This window comes from Spermophilus citellus (genome assembly GCF_964194105.1).
Source record: "Spermophilus citellus genome assembly, chromosome: 7".
NCBI lineage: Eukaryota > Metazoa > Chordata > Mammalia > Rodentia > Sciuridae > Spermophilus > Spermophilus citellus.
The window spans coordinates 66,942,070-66,957,962 of record NC_138188.1 but is presented as its reverse complement, the minus strand read 5'-3'; the positions used below and the strand labels follow the sequence as shown (position 1 = coordinate 66,957,962).

General features: G+C 37.2%; 1 protein-coding gene across 7 annotated transcripts in view; it reads left to right on the top strand.

Moving 5' to 3' along the window:
* PLD1 (phospholipase D1) overlaps window positions 1-15,893 on the top strand; it is a 219,333-nt gene that overhangs the window by 160,321 nt on the left and 43,119 nt on the right. For all 7 annotated transcript variants that reach the window (XM_081300817.1, XM_081300815.1, XM_081300814.1 and 4 more), the window contains 2 exons: window positions 5,250-5,360; window positions 7,768-7,856. In XM_081300817.1, coding sequence (XP_081156943.1) covers window positions 5,250-5,360; window positions 7,768-7,856 — 200 coding nt within the window. The remainder of the gene's footprint in view (window positions 1-5,249; window positions 5,361-7,767; window positions 7,857-15,893) is intronic.

Below are 15,893 nucleotides of genomic sequence, written 5' to 3'. Positions count from 1 at the left end.
AATAAATGATATTTAACTTATACGATGGGAAAAAACTGTTTTCACACTTAGCAAAATGTCCAAATGACATTCCAAAGGACCTGGTAGATTTCAAAGGACAGCACAATGTTTTGTAGTGCAGACTGGTATGAGGATAAGGTAGGTGGTGGTTGGGGAGTCAGAAGCCATTATACTTGTAGCCATGGAAGTCACTTAATGGTGGGAACTCTTTCCCACACAGGACCAAGTCTCCATGCAACATAATAGTTGCTGTGGGTCTTGGCTGACAGAAGCTGATATTGAACTCAGTGCCCAGCACTGTGCTGAGCTTTTTGTAAATTATTCTGTTGATTTTCATGAGCTGATAAGCTCTACTCCTGTTCAGTGTCTATTTTTACAGATGAGGAAACTAAAGTTTTGAGAAACTAAAACTTTGGAGAAGTTGCTTCACTTCTCTGTACATGTTTCCATCATCTGTAAACCCCGGGGTAATAATATGGTCTGCCTCATAGGATTGAGCCATGGCCTAAGTCCACACTTATAAGACTAGATTCTGAGTTGTTTGGCTTCAGCATCTGAAGTCATATCTGTTAAAGGTAGAGACTTTGCAGTAAGACCCAGGGTGGTTGCAGCCACCAAGGCTGTGGTAAGGTGGAGCTATATGTCTGCCCACCTCCTTTCTGGCTCCTAAGAGCTGCCAACCATACTCTTTTCCCCTAGGTCTTCTCTCCCCTTAACTCTCATTCTTCAAAACTGTCTTTTTCTTTCTCTCCTTCAGCCTCAAGAATAACTTCTTCCTTTGGTTCAGGCGAAAGAATCATCCTAAATGAGCAATTACACACTGTGATATGAGTAGGCACCACTGGACTAAGAAAAAGTAGTTGTTAAAAGAAAGGGCTTTCTTTAGATCAACTTCTTGACCTCTCTTGCCTACTAGTCTCTTCAATGCACACTGGAAGTACTGGGCCTCACAAACTGAGCTCGGCCTGTCTCTTCCCATGCCCATGCCCCTTGGGAGCTTCTGTACCGATGCCAACTTCTGCTCGAGGGACATATAAAAAGTGCTTTTGTCCTAAGGAGTCTTTGTTCCATGATTGACTTGCAAGCTTAGGGAAACAAAAAGGAATTGAGATATGCACTGTATTTATAGGCAATAAAACGTCGTGGTTAAAAAAAAAAAAAAAAAGGAAAGAACTTTGGGACACATAGTAAGAAAGTTCTGAACATTTTCCTTCAAGAAGAGGTTTCTGTTATTTAGTCTAAATATTCGACTTGGGCCCATAGTATGTAAGGGGATTAGGGCTGTGGTTAAAGAGAAGGCTGTATTTTAAGTCAAAAAAATAGGACACAGTACAAAGGAAAATGACTGGTCCTGGTTACAATTTTGAGGCTAAACCATAAAATCAGAAATATGCCATTTTCGTGTGCTTTAAAATTGTGTATCCAAACTTGAGATTTGAAAAGTGTGGGTTGGATTCGATTCCCAGTATACTTGGGACAGTAAGATAAGCCACATTTCTGCGTGATGGGGGAGGAGTCTGGGCTTGTCTCAGTTACAAGGGTTTAAAACAGAAATGTGAGACAAGTTGATTGGGTCAGTGAAGAAAAAAAGAATAAATCTAAAACTTAAAACAAAGGGAAGTCAATCAAAATGTGTTTGATTTATTTGACTGTGGAGAAAAGTTTCTACACCCTCAAGCACTGAAAGCAGCTGAGTTTATTTTCACATAACCTCAGGGTTCCAAGATTGAAGGGTGCAGACGGAACAAAAAGGAAACTCATTATTTTCAGTTCATCTTATGGTGATGGGCAGATTTTTTTTTCTTTTTTTTTATTGATTATTTAAAGCATTACATAGCTCATGATATATCATCTTTCATACATTTGACTCAAATTGTGTTTTGAGGATATAAAGATTTTTAACTAATTGGAATAGTAGATGAATAATAATCCCAAGCGATTTTTTTCCTGTGTTGCATAAAAGATAACTTTCATGTTTGACCAAAAATAATGACATTTTTCAATTAAATGAATTTTCATTGTGAGTGAAGTGGCCTCGGGCATGGGGATAGATAATGCAGGACCCCTCAGGAGGTGGTGATCTCTGCTACTACACTCAGAAGGCTAAGTCCTAGACGTCAAGGAGATCCTCCATTCTTGTTCCACTCTCCCCCAGGCTGATACTTGGAATGCTTTCTTTAGAAGTATGTCTTTGAATGTTTTTACATTGAAATGCCTCTGGAAGGGGAAAGATTTACCTAACCTTCCCACGGAAAGTAGCAAATATGTGACCTTCTTGTTTTCCCTTCACAGCAGCTCTTGGTAATCAACCTCAGATTTCTTCCCAGTATGCTCTGTTTCCAGAATCTTCTCTCCAGCACAGCTGTCCAGGAAGCCACTCCAAATTGATTCAATAGAACATGAAAGTTGACACTTACTTGGCACTCCTAATTTTTATCTTATGTGAATGAGTTTATTAAATCAGCAAATTTTTCAGAGTGAGAAAGGAAAGAAAGTGTCGTTTCTGGATTGGAAGAAGAGAAGTCACCATTAAGGGGGTTTTCTGGGTATTGCGAGGCAAGCACTCTACTTTCCCCAGCCCTATCAATAGCCTTTTAAAGAGAAAGAGGTCTCATATATCTACTGATAAGTGCTGTATTCCATTATTAGCTTTTTTGCATTAATTTTGCCATGTTTTCCTTCACAGCAGCTTTGGAAAGGAGGTGAGAAGGGTGAGAAAGGGAGAGAGAGGTCTGAATTGTATCTTAGAGGAAAGTAAGCTTCCATGACTTGAAATGACTTGTCCAAAGTTAAAGTGCAAAGCTGTGACACAGATCTCAAGTCCCTGTCTTTCCAAAGCTGTGACACAGAACTCAAGTCCCTGTCTTTCCAGTGTACACTGCAATTTTATACATAGTTTCCAGAATTACATAGAATTAGACCAAAATGCATGTCCTAAGAATCTTCTTGCGGTAACCTACATTTTTCAGGCCTATCTCCTTAGCAACAAAATTCAACATTAATTTAAATGGACTAAGAACTAAAATTTCTATTTGTTCAATCTTTGTTATTTTAACCTGGTGAACAATAGCACAGTTCCCTGGAGATGATTAAAAAAAAAAAAATCCAGATATTTTCCCAGTCTCAGTCATTTGAACTTAAATTTTCCTTGTGGGTTTTCTTCTGTGATATTTTACTATTCATGTTTATGGTTAAATTGTCTAATTCATTGCATATGTTCATCTGACAAAATTAACTGAAATGGTTGGAGGAGAGAGATCTTGCTATAAATATCCCAACCTGGCTAAAGAAATAATATCAGTGAGGATGGCACAATCAATGATTTTTAGCAAGTACAGTAGCCTTATAGATACAATTGCTAAGTTATTGATTAGATCAGATATAGATAGATATATGATAGATATATGTATATGTGTGTATGTGTGTGTGTGTGTATATATATCAGACATAAAACTGATTATGTATTGGGTCACTTTGAATGTTCCTAATAAGTATGGGGTCAGTCCTTTTATCTTTAAGTTAACCTTCTGAGAGACAATTTCAGCATCCATTTCCAATCAGGAATAGCAAACCTATTTTTATAGTGAGTCTTCTGTAATGTCATTCTGTTGTTTAAGAAAGTTAGTGCAGGCTGGGGCTGTAGCTCGGTGGCAGAGCACTTGCCTCCCATGTGTGAGGCTCTGGGTTTGATCTTAGCACCATATAAAAATAAACAAATAAAGGCATTCTGTCCATCTTTAACAACCAATTTTTTTTTAAAGTCAGTGGGTATTTATTGAGTGCCAACCTACTGTATGCTTATGTCATACCTCAATACTAGTGAGAATGCTAAAGGAAAAATGACAGCCAATGTTGCTTAGTGTTGAGAAAGCTAGGGAAAGCTTCCACGACCCCTGTTCCCCCCTGCCATGCACAGCCACAGTGTGCTGGGCAGCATCTCTGATGTGATCTCCCACAGCTCACATGCATCCTCTAGTGCTCTTATTAATAATAAGTCCATGCCACTTATTAGGGGCCAGACCTCCTGTCATACATTTCACAGTAATTCATTTAATTCTCTCTATATACCTAGAAAGTAGCCACTCCATTTTATAGTACAGAAATTGCTAGTACTGTTCTGCATCAGAGTATTTAAGCTATACTTAGGTCTGAGCTAGAAATTCTTGTAATCCAGGTAGGAGCAGGTACATGTTCTAATAGAAGGATGCAGTGTAATTGATAAGAAAGAATCTGGTAAACCTTCGAAAGAGTAAATAGAACCAGATGTGTGACTGGTTATGGACTCTGAGGAGAGGGGGCATGCCAAAGAGCCCCAAAGGTCACTAACTTTAAAGACTGATCAAATGATGGCGTGCCCCCAGGCAGTGGGGTATTTGAGATGGGAAGCAGTTTAGGGGAAGTGGTCAGGAGTTCAGCTTTGATCTGACTCATCAAGGTGATGAAGTCAACTCCAAATTGGTTGGTATAACCTACAGATGTGGTGAAAGGGCAAAACAGTGTAGCATGGTGGTCAGGTCTAGGATATCGAATGAAAACCTCTAGTGTCAGTGTTAGCATTTCCATGACCCTCTGTACTCTTATCCAGACCTGTTTTCTTACCTGTTACTGGGTTCCTATTATAATCAGCAAAAGAAAATGTAGAGTTAAGGTGAGATACCAAAGGTTAGACAGCTAATGAAAGGCAGATTCCAGGTCATAAACCTAAATGAACTCTCTTTCAAAATGTGTAATCTGATTGCTATCTATTCTGGGAGAAAAGAATAGTCACATTCTTAAGTCAAAGCTAAGAAGACCCTATCATGTCATCCAAATTAAGACACTTTGAGTAAAAGTGGGTGCTATTAATAAATACATTAAAGAGACAGGCTTTCTGGTGCAATTGTGGGAGTCCAGGAAAGGAGTACAAATGATTACATTACTTGCAGCCACCAGAAGAGATACTTTTGAAATCCTGTTTGTGAAACCACAGGTATGGTTTCCAATTTTGAATAAACATACTTCTGGGTGGAAGAGGGTATATTCAGGATGTATTTTCCAGCTGGGCTCCTTTGTATACAATGATTAGTCTCCTCTCATCTCTATCTCAGCTGTGTTCCTCACCCCACAACTATCCCTTGTCCCACATATGACACTCAAGCCACTGTGATTATTCAGTTGTTTAGAAGGAAAAGGGGTGACTTCATTGATTAATACATCTGGTCTTGTTTCTATTGTCTGATATTTGCTCATTGCTGATTGCTGCCTGGTAGTTGCTCCGCTCTGCTGCTGATTGGTCTGCTGGCATAAAGTACCATGAAGAGTCCATACATGCTGCTTACATCTATGTGATAGAGAACAGCAAGCACTATATCTACATTGAAGTAAGTCCTGCTCATGTCACACATTGTGCAAAACTGCCTGCCCAGAAATGTCACCGAGACCACAGGTTCAGGACCTGCCATATTGATATGTGTCTATAGAACTGTGAAGAGTGCTGGAGAACTGCTAATTCCCATCACCTGACTATTGATCTCCCCTGAAATTCACTCTGCATTGTCATTGACTCAAGTGTATAATGGGGGTCTCCCAAATCCATGTTATTAAAATGTGTCAACTCACTGTAATATTGTTTGCCAAAAATATCCCAACATGAATGTGTCAGTTTGTGGCTTGGTTGGAGGGCTGAGATGTGAGGCATGTGCTATTTGAGGTCAGCACACATATAGAGAGACATAGTAGCTAAAGAGACCATGCAATGTCACTGGTTTGGGGATGTTAGACTATGGAGAGTACAGGGAAATGAACATGGAAAAGGAAGATGTGAGATTGTTAAAGGCAGGAACCACCTTCTTCAATCCTCTGTGAACTACCATTCATTAGAAAGGGGTTTCAGATCCCAGAGTTTGTGTGCAGAGTATATGAGAAAATCTGGGAACACTGAGTTTAGTCTGGGAACTTTAATTGCACTTCAAAGTGGACATAAAAATAGTTCAGGGCACTTGGAAAACCCTGAGAAAATAAAAAGTCCCAATAATGGAAAAAATACATCAGAGTTCATCTCCCTTCCTTATTCTAACTTTTTTTTTCCCATTGAATAAAATGGTGAAAGGGTGGTGGATGAGCAGGAGAGAATCATTCTAGCCCTATTTTCTTTCTCCTTGAGTGCTTGCCTGCTCCCTCTGCATACTGTGACAATTCATTAAAGGCAAACAGCAAAGAATTAGAGCCTTATTTATTTTGCAGGCCTGGAGAAAGGAAAGGCTAATTTAAAATATTAGCAGGCTAAATGCAACATGATATCCTGACTGGGATCATGACATAAAGAACATTAGTGGGAAAATTAGTGAACTCTGTACAAAGTCTAGAGGGTAGTAATGCCATTAGTACCACTGCCTTTGACAGTTGTACCATAGTAATTTAAGATGCTAAAGCTGGCTCACTCTTTTTTAGTAGTTTTCATGTTGCCTTTTTAAAAACACTAGCATGGCATTAAATGGTGTCAGTAGTGTCATGTAGGTACACATGATCTTGGACATGGGCCAGGTTGACACTCCTCTAGTCTAGGTAAGGTAGCATTCACTGCACTCCTCCAAAAAGAAAAGAAGTAAAGGACGCGACATGTGGCCAGTCTGTGTTCACAGCTGCGGAGGAATGCTAAACTCCTTTGTATTATGAATTAAGAAAACAAAAACATGGTTTAGTTGCCATTGGGATTTCATTTGCTTAATGCCCTACAGCAAACCACAGTCTCAAATGAGTTCCTGCACAGTGTCTTCCTATAAGTTTTTCTTCTCCTGAGGCATTTTGCAGATTTGTGTACTTTAAGTGTAAACATTTGTGAGTCATAAAAATTATAATGCTACAAACAGAGGGTAATCATATTTTGAGTTATTGCTTATAAATCTTCATACCTCGAGATGATTAACAAATATTGCTTCAAGATGATTGTCCTTAGAAATTACAGTTGCATTATAAGAATCTGGATTCTATTTGAACACATAATATTTACATTTAATTTTTGACATTCCCTTATGCAGCAACAAAATCTTTTCCACCATTATGATGATAATGCCATAGCTGAGTTTCTAGTAATAGTTTTAAAGGATGTTTTATAGATGCATGAATACCAGAAGTACTTAGAGAACTATTTCTTTTTCCATTTTATTAGTATATATATATGTATGTGTATATATTATATAAGAATATACATACAATGTACTAACAAAAGAGATTTGAAAATACTTAAAATAGAAGTTCAGGAATAATCAGAGGACCCATCCTCCAAAAAAAAAAGAGAGAGAGAGAGAAAACATGAAAGTAAATTCAAGGAAATAATGGAGAAAGGTGTAGAGAATTAGATCTGTAGTCTACCTTGTTAAAAAAAAAAAGTAAATTTAGCATGAGACAGGATGTTTATCAATATAGAATTTTTAATCATGAGCATTTATATAAAATGTGAATCTGAAAAAAAAAAAACCCTGACTCTGGAATATTCTATGTTCTAAGAATGTAATTTAAAAGTTTGAGGGTGAAGTAACAGTGCAGCCTGCCTCTTGAGGAGGGTGTTCTTAGTAATCAAGGACCTGGACTGTGCATGAGACCCAGAATCAGATGGTTGTGCTTTGATTCTGTGTCATTTGCTTTCCCAGTGTGATCAGAACACAGCTGCTGTGTGACACACTTTTTTAAAAGTACAAATGTAATTTTTATTGACTACATTTTCCTTAGACTATATGTAAACTACTAAGAAAGGAATGCCTTCATGATGGCCCCTTTTTTTCCTCACAGAACCAATTTTTTATAAGCTGTGCTGATGACAAAGTAGTATTCAACAAAATAGGCGATGCTATCGCCCAGCGGATCCTGAAAGCTCACAGGTAATGTTTTGACTTTTATTTTGGGGAAGTTGTTGATGCAGATGTCCTTATTTCCTATGAACATGACTTTTCAAAGCCCATTTTTAAAGGGCTGTCATTTCCTGTAAACTTGAATGTGGTCCAGCCAGTGGTAGGTTGTTGTTTGCTTTAATCTGAGTCACTAAGAATTTTTTTAGTCCATTTTGGTGGGACAAATAGGATGTCCAGTCATTTTTTCCTGGCCACACTCTTTCCCATGCATGAGATTTGTGGTTTGATTTATTTAATAGCAGACAGTGATCTATGTTCACTTATAAACAAAGCAAAATAAACATCTTTTGCCATGGATTATATTTAAATTCTTGTTCCCATCTGTCTTATGTCTTCAGCTCATGGGATTATTCCTTAAATTATAGTTTTATTGAGATAGAATCCACATCCTAAGCAACCACCCACTTAAAAACTGTACAGTGTACCAATCTTTAGTATATTTATAGAGTTGCACAACCATCACCTAATCAATTTTAGAATATTTTCATCATTCCAGGAAAAAAAATGCCTTTTGGTAGTCATCACTTGTTGCTTTCTTTCCTGAGCCCCCTTAAAATTCCCAAATCTACTTTTGTTTTTTGTAGATGTGCCAATATGAGCATTTCCTATAAATGGAATCATTTAATATATTGTCTTTTATGAGTGATTTCTTATAGCTCATCTATGTCATAACGTATCAGTGTTTTCATCTCTTTTTATTGCCAGCTACTATTTCATTCTATGGATATACCACATTTTATTTGTCCATTTGGCTGCCATGAATAACATTGTTATAGATGTTCTGTACTAGGCTTTTTCTTTTGCTTTGTTTTAGAGATTCACTGTGGTATGTACATTATGTACATAGAAGAGTTCGGTCAGATTCATTCCAACATTTTTCACTTTTCTGACCCTCTTCCCTCCTTCTTCTACTCCACTTTCTCTTCGATTTTTTTATGGGATTCCCTTTCCCCCCTTTTTCTTTTGCTTCCCCCTCCCCTCATTGTGGTCTCACTTCTGCATGTCTGAGACACCTTTAGTGGTTTTATGCAAACATGTTTTTGTTTCTCTAGGGGTAAAATTGCTGGGTCATAATGGTAACTCTCTGACATTTTAAGGAACTGGCAGACCATCTTCCAAAGCAGCTATACCACTTTACATTCCTACAGTGTATGAGCTTTAATTTTGCTATATCATTATAAATTCTTATTATCTCTTATTATCTCTATTTCCATTATAGTTATTCTAGTAGGTGTGAAATAGCATCCCAATACAGTTTTAATTTGAATTTCTCTAATGATTAATGATGTTGAGCATCTTTTGTGTGTTTATTGACCATATACGTATTACACAGCTACCTTGTCCATTTTTATTGAGTTATTTGACTTTTTATTGTGGAATTGCCAGTTCTTTAAATATTCTAAATACAAGTCCAATATAGGATACATGATTTTCAAGTATTTTTTTCCCATTCCATGGGTTTTTTTTTTACTTTCTTGATGATATTGTTTGAAACATAGACATTTTAATATTGATGAAGCCCAAGTTATCATTTTTTTATTTTCTAAGAATGATCAATGGGGTTGTGGCTCAGTAGCAGAGCACTTACCTTGCATATGTGAGGCACTGGGTTCCATCCTTAGTACCACATAAAAATAAATAAACAGGGACCAGGGTTGTGGCTCAGGGGTAGAACACTTGCCTAGCATGTGTGAGGCACTGGGTTTGATCTTTGGCACCACATAAAACTGAAAAAATAAAATAAAATAAAGGCATTGTGTCCATCTACAACTAAAAAGAAAATCAAACAAATAAATAATCAAAATAAAGATATTATGTCCATGTAAAACTAAAAAATATTTTTTAAAAAGAATAATCAGGATCATGAAAATTTATGCCTGTTTTCTTCTTATAACTTTGTAGTTTTTAGCTTATATATCTTTGATTCATTTTGAATTATTTTGTGTATATGGTGTGAATTAGGGGTTCATCTTCATTCCTTTGCCTGTGGATGTGGAGTTGTCCTAGCTTTACTTGTTGAAAAGATCTTGAATTGTCTTAGTATCTGAGAGTATTTCTTTATATGGCTGATTTTAGCTCTATGTAAAAGTAACAGCATAAGAAAGCAAAACCATTTGTTTCATTAGTTTAAGTCATTGAATGCATCAGTGAAGAAATTAATTAAACATGTTATAAATACATATGTATTTATACATATTTGGGGATTAAAACATTTTTTTTTTACTTCTACTGTCGTGTTGTACCTTGATAACTTTCTTTCACATATCATGTGGTTATTTTTAGCTTAAAAATATAACTTTAACTCTCAACATTTTATATGATTTGTAGTTTATATTTCAGCATGATCTTGCTGAATCTTCACAAATAATCACGATAGTAGGTTATATAGCCATTGCTGTTTTTCTCGTTGCTGCTCCCATTTTAAGAATTAGAAATTGAGATTCAGGAGGTTGTATGAATTGTCTAGGCCACTAACAGCCTTAGGCAAAACCAGTTTTGAGCCCATCCTCGCACTTTTTTGACCCAGTGACTCCCCAACGCCATGTAACCCTAATTCATAAGCGGTTAGGTATTTACATAGGCAAGTAGATTGGTCCTCTGGTTTTTTCCCCCACTTTGACCACTCATTAGATGCAGGCTGACCCCAAGGGGACAACCTTGAGTGAGGCTGGTCCCTTTGGCCTATGGAGGACAACTGGATAAAGTCAGAGGCCAACCTCTCAGCAGCTAGTGGTTGGCTGGGTTGATCCTACGGTGAGGGGTTATAGGCAGCAACTATAGTATCCACCCCATACTACAGGGTGCATAGTGGATCTTACCCTTGACTGCACATTGAAATCACCTTTGGACCTTTACAAAATTACAAAGAGCTAGACTCAACTCTAAGCTTACTGGACCATAATTTCCAGGAAGAGGGGTGCAGTCACCTGAATTTTATAATGCTCCAAAGATGACTGCAGGGCATGACTACAATTGTTTTGTCTCATCTAGAAGAGCAGACACAGCTATAAATATTAATGGTGGCCTGTGTTTTAAAGGTGACCTTTATGCCTTTCCTTCTCATATGCTTTTAAAAGAGATTCCCCATAGGATCTGTTTCTGAAATGACTTAAAAACAGCCTTGTTTATAGTTAAACATACATGTACATCCAGAGATTTCTTGCATCCTTGCCAGCTTTCCAATTTTATGGGGTAATTTATGTTTAATTTATAAATTTGCATTATTTTTCTATCAACTCTTGCATTTTGTTGATGCAGGTGCATCTGCTTTATTTATGAAGCACATTTGGTAAAGAAAAAATGTTAGGAAATTAGAGTTAGTCACAGACATACATTAAGCTGACAAATGAGTTCATTGAGCTGAGCAGCACATCATGAATTTTGGAACTGTAATCAGCTAATAAGTAGAGAAAGATGCACTTGAGTTATTATTATTTCCTTATAAGTGTGTGATATAATGAGAACCAGTGAAATTTGTTTTTAAGGGTTTGGGAGCCTGAAAGAATATTTTTCTTTGCCATATTAATTTGTCTCTAAAAATCTGGACTTCTTCTAAAATCATAAAATGCTAGCATTTCAGGGTGGGAAGGAACTTAAAAATATTTTCTAATCCCAAGAGCTGCTCCTGAAAGAAAAAAAAAATCTGTGATGATAGAGTATGGTAAGTTGTAGATGATATCTCATGCTTGGAGGTTCACAGGGCACATTAAAGACTGGCAACTTCAAACTTTCCTTGTAGAAAATTGGATATGAGCGCATCCTATTTCAAATTAGCTGTATGTTATCAAGCTCTGATTTCTCAACAGTCTCACTTTCTTTAACAATTTCAAACTGGCACAAGTCTTACACATGCAGATTTTCAGTGGACACACACACACACCATGAAAACGCATTTTCTCCTTTTCATTTTCACAGTATTGTTCCTCTTCTGTGGTAATTGTCACTGTAAAACATTTTTTCACTTAATAACTTGAATGCTGTGAGCTTGTAATTCTTAGGCAAGGTCAAAGCCGAGTTTTAAAGCTCATCCTGCTGGCTACCTGCAGTGGGGTATCTCCTTTTCACTAATTAGGGGTCTGGACATGTCATCTCCAAGCTTACCCCCTCTTCTCTCATAGAGTTCTCTGTTTTCTGCTCTTCTGAGACAGAAATTCCCTGCCAAAGTCACATTCTTAGCAACAAGTATAATTTTGGCTGTTGAAAAAGAAGAATCCACTACAGCACATAGCAGACAGAGGGAAATGACAGCAGTCAGCCAGGCCTGACCAAGGAATGCAGATCCTCTTCCAGGTCCCTCCCACCCGAATCTTATGTTGCCAAATCCCTCAACTGGTCTGAGTCTTTCTTTTTCTGTCAGTGTTGGAATCTAGACTCACACCAGTTCCCTTAAGCAATTTTTTCGCTCCCCTCACTTGCTTCTGGTTCCTTCTTGATAGCCATAATTCTTTATAGAAACTGGTTTTTACAAAGCCTCCCTGTTCTGATCCATGACCCAGAGTTTGAACTAAGAGCATCAGGGAAATCACTACAGAAAACATGTCTGATCAAATAAGGAAAAGAGTCTTAGAGTTGAGACCAGCTCCCCATCCACTTCAAATCCATCTTAGATAGCTCAAATGAGACTGGAAGTCAGGAAGGGGAAATCTAACCCATTATCTAAAATCAACTGTTTCATCCTATGTTTGAATAAGTCAAAAGACAGAACAGGGCCAGCTGATCCAGATAGAAACATTTTAAAACACTGTGTGCCATGAACAAATGGCTTCTGAGGATAATCTCAGATCTTTACTTATAGAAACTTGACACGTATCATTTTTCTGCACTGGTAGAAAGTCAGGAAGTGTGACAGTATATTTCATATTGTGATCACCAAAAAGTTGACATATACAATGAAATTAGGCACTTAATGTCTCTGTGTTTTTAATAGTAAATTGCATTTAAAAAAAACACTATTAAGCTCTATGAAAAATATTTAGTTGTTAAAATTGCTCAAATCCCGCCATGGTTCTTGTAACTGTGAAAGAGCTACGGTTTGCCCATAAGTAGGTAGTCTGAGGAATACCCTCTAAGAAATCTAACATTATTGGGGTGTCACATATTTGGAGACCTAGGTTCTCTCCAACTCTGTTATCCACAGATATGTGACATTTTGAGTGTATCTGGTTGTTTTTCAAACACTCTGTTTCTTCACCAACAAAGAGAATGATAATATCATACATATGAACATACATGAAAGTAGTCTGTAAATTGTTAAGTATCAAATGTAAGAAATTATTATAATTCCAGGACATTTATCATCTGGAAATATGATTTGCACTGCTGATGCAAACAAAGATAAGCAACATTTGAATCAGAATTAATAATTAGGCTAGAAACAGAAATGTTTTAATTAAAGAGATCTTTAATTATTATTTGTTTTAAATCCTTGAGTGGATATGAAGAATAAGAAAACCTTGCTTTGGTTTCTTACCTCTGGCTCTTGTGCAGGTGTAGGAACGTGATTGAAACACTTGTGTTGCTGGGGATATAACCCAGGGCCTTGTGCATTCTGGGCAAGCTCTCTACCACTGAGTGACATCCCACTTCTGTTGAGATGTGTCCTGTCTGAAATTATAGCAGATCATTCCTCAGAGTCCATTTTTGGATTTACCCATCATTGATTTGATAATATACTCCCCAAAATTATAAGGTAAAAGGTATTCTGAAGCATGAGTTCACTTTTGTTTTAATGTTAGACACTATATACTTTGTTGTTCTTGGAAGCTTCCTAATTGTAATCACTGGTAGTTAATTAAATAGAAATGTTACCAAATTGTTTTTGAGTCTTTCCATATAATAGGTGCTTGACATGTCTTGCTTCATCTAATCTTGAATGAAGGTTGGATGCAGAATTATCCCCATTCTACAGATGAGGCAGCTGAAGCCAGGTGACATTTGTTAACCTCCCCCAAGTCATATGGCTATGGAATGGGAACAGCTAGCTGCAAACTAGATCTTCAGTTTATACTTTTCACCTGTAAATTAAAAAACAAAACAAAAAAAAACTTCTTTCCTGTCAAGGAACATAGAAATTCTCTAATGTTAAGCTTCCCGGAAATCTATGAGAGAGAGATTTTATCTCAATATTTTAAAATCAGATCAGTGTTTTATTTTTTAAAGTAATTGCTTGATAGATTTTAAAAATCTCTTAGGTTTAAAGAACATCTATATCCTATAATTTCCACATCCTATAATTTTGTACCAAACTGAAAAGACCTGTTGGGCATGTTACAGAAGCACTATCTTAAAGAAATTTAAACTGCAGTTATTATCAAAAGAATTTTAAAAAAACATTTTAACTATACTAGTTGCTAGCTTCACATTTTTTTCTTGTGGGATATCTTTTAAGCTCTGATAACATTCCTAAAGAGGTTACATTGGGGCACAGATGACAACAGATCATGACAGGAGAACTTTTGATTTAGATCACTTAGTGTTTTTATTCTATTCCAAAAATTATACAAATGATCATCTCAGCAGATAGAAAGATGAAAAAAATTAGCATAGGGCAGGGGCCAGCAATAATTCTGAGCTGAGTACATACTCTGGAAGAGAAAGAAAGGAAGGGATAAACTCTTTAAAGAGAGAGAGGAGAGAATGAAAACTGCTGGGCCAAACTGGGTTTAATAAAAGGTTTTGTAGAATCTTAGTTGAGGGCCGCTAGGGATATGTCTGCCAAAGGTTATCAAGTCCAAGGTGAAGCCTAAGTCAAACATGCTGGACTAACCCAGCATCCCCCAACATTCTTACACTCTAAAGCTTGCCATTTTCAAAAGACAGTGAAAAAAAAAAATGTCTGTGCACAGCATATAATACATCATAGTCGATAAAGTCACACATTTTAATAGGTAAAGTCAGTGCTAAATGAGGCCAGCATTTCTAGTGGACTAGCAATGGTTTTAGCCAACTCCCTCAAGTACAGATGAGAACACTGAAACCCAGAAATATTTACTGCATTTTAAAAGATTTTCCAATCACAAAATCAAAGGGTTATGTCCCAAACCACTGATGCAAGTCCAACATAGCTGATACCACCCTGGTATAAAGTTCTCCCAAGAGAAAAACGCCAATCATGGTTTTTTCTGGTTTCTGAAGGCGTTCATTGCTGCAATGTCTATGACAATGAGAGAATTCATAGCAGCTCTTGAGTCTAAGTAAGGAAATATGACCTATAAATCTTAATTCTCAAAAAAAAAAAAAAAAAGAACGCATCTCGCCACTATAGAGACACATTGAGCTCCCTTGGGGTTTTCTTACAGATCCTGAGACTCAATTGTGAGTGGATCCAGCTTCTCCTCACTGCTATTCATGCTGCACAGGGATGGGGGGGGGGTGAGGGGTGGAGGAGGAGGTGGTTTGACAGGAGACACCAACAAAGGGATGTAGAGGCCTGTCACCATGGTGACCCATCTACATGGGGAATTGTTTCTCTGCTTTTAAAGGTGCAAGCAGCATTACAGCAATCACAAGACTTAGAAAATATTAACTTTAAAAAGTCCACACAATAACCACCCTAAAAAAATCACTTTGTCTGTTTTCTTTTTTTGTCCATATTGATATATATATATATTTCCATTTTGTGTTGAATCACCTCTTTTTTTTTTTTTTTTTTTTTTTTTTGTCCTATAACTTACATGAATTTTCAGCTCAGGCCCTATTTCCACACAATTAGAGGAAATGTCCTTTAGGCATTCTTGATAAAAGTGGCCAGATTCAGTGACTTCTCATTATCTCTGCTCTGCATACCCCCATCCTTGGTGTAGGTGCTAAGGAGCTGTGGATCTCCCCGAAGGGACTTTCAGATCTTGGCACTGGTCTCTCAGATTTATTCTAGCATCTGCTTAATGTCACTCAAGGACTTCTGCCTTCTCCTTTCAGAGCTGCCTTTGTGCCCCATCTCCTGTAGGCTGCCAAATCACATGAGCTGGTGGGCTGTGCTCTTGATTTTGTCTGGGCTTCACCTGAAAG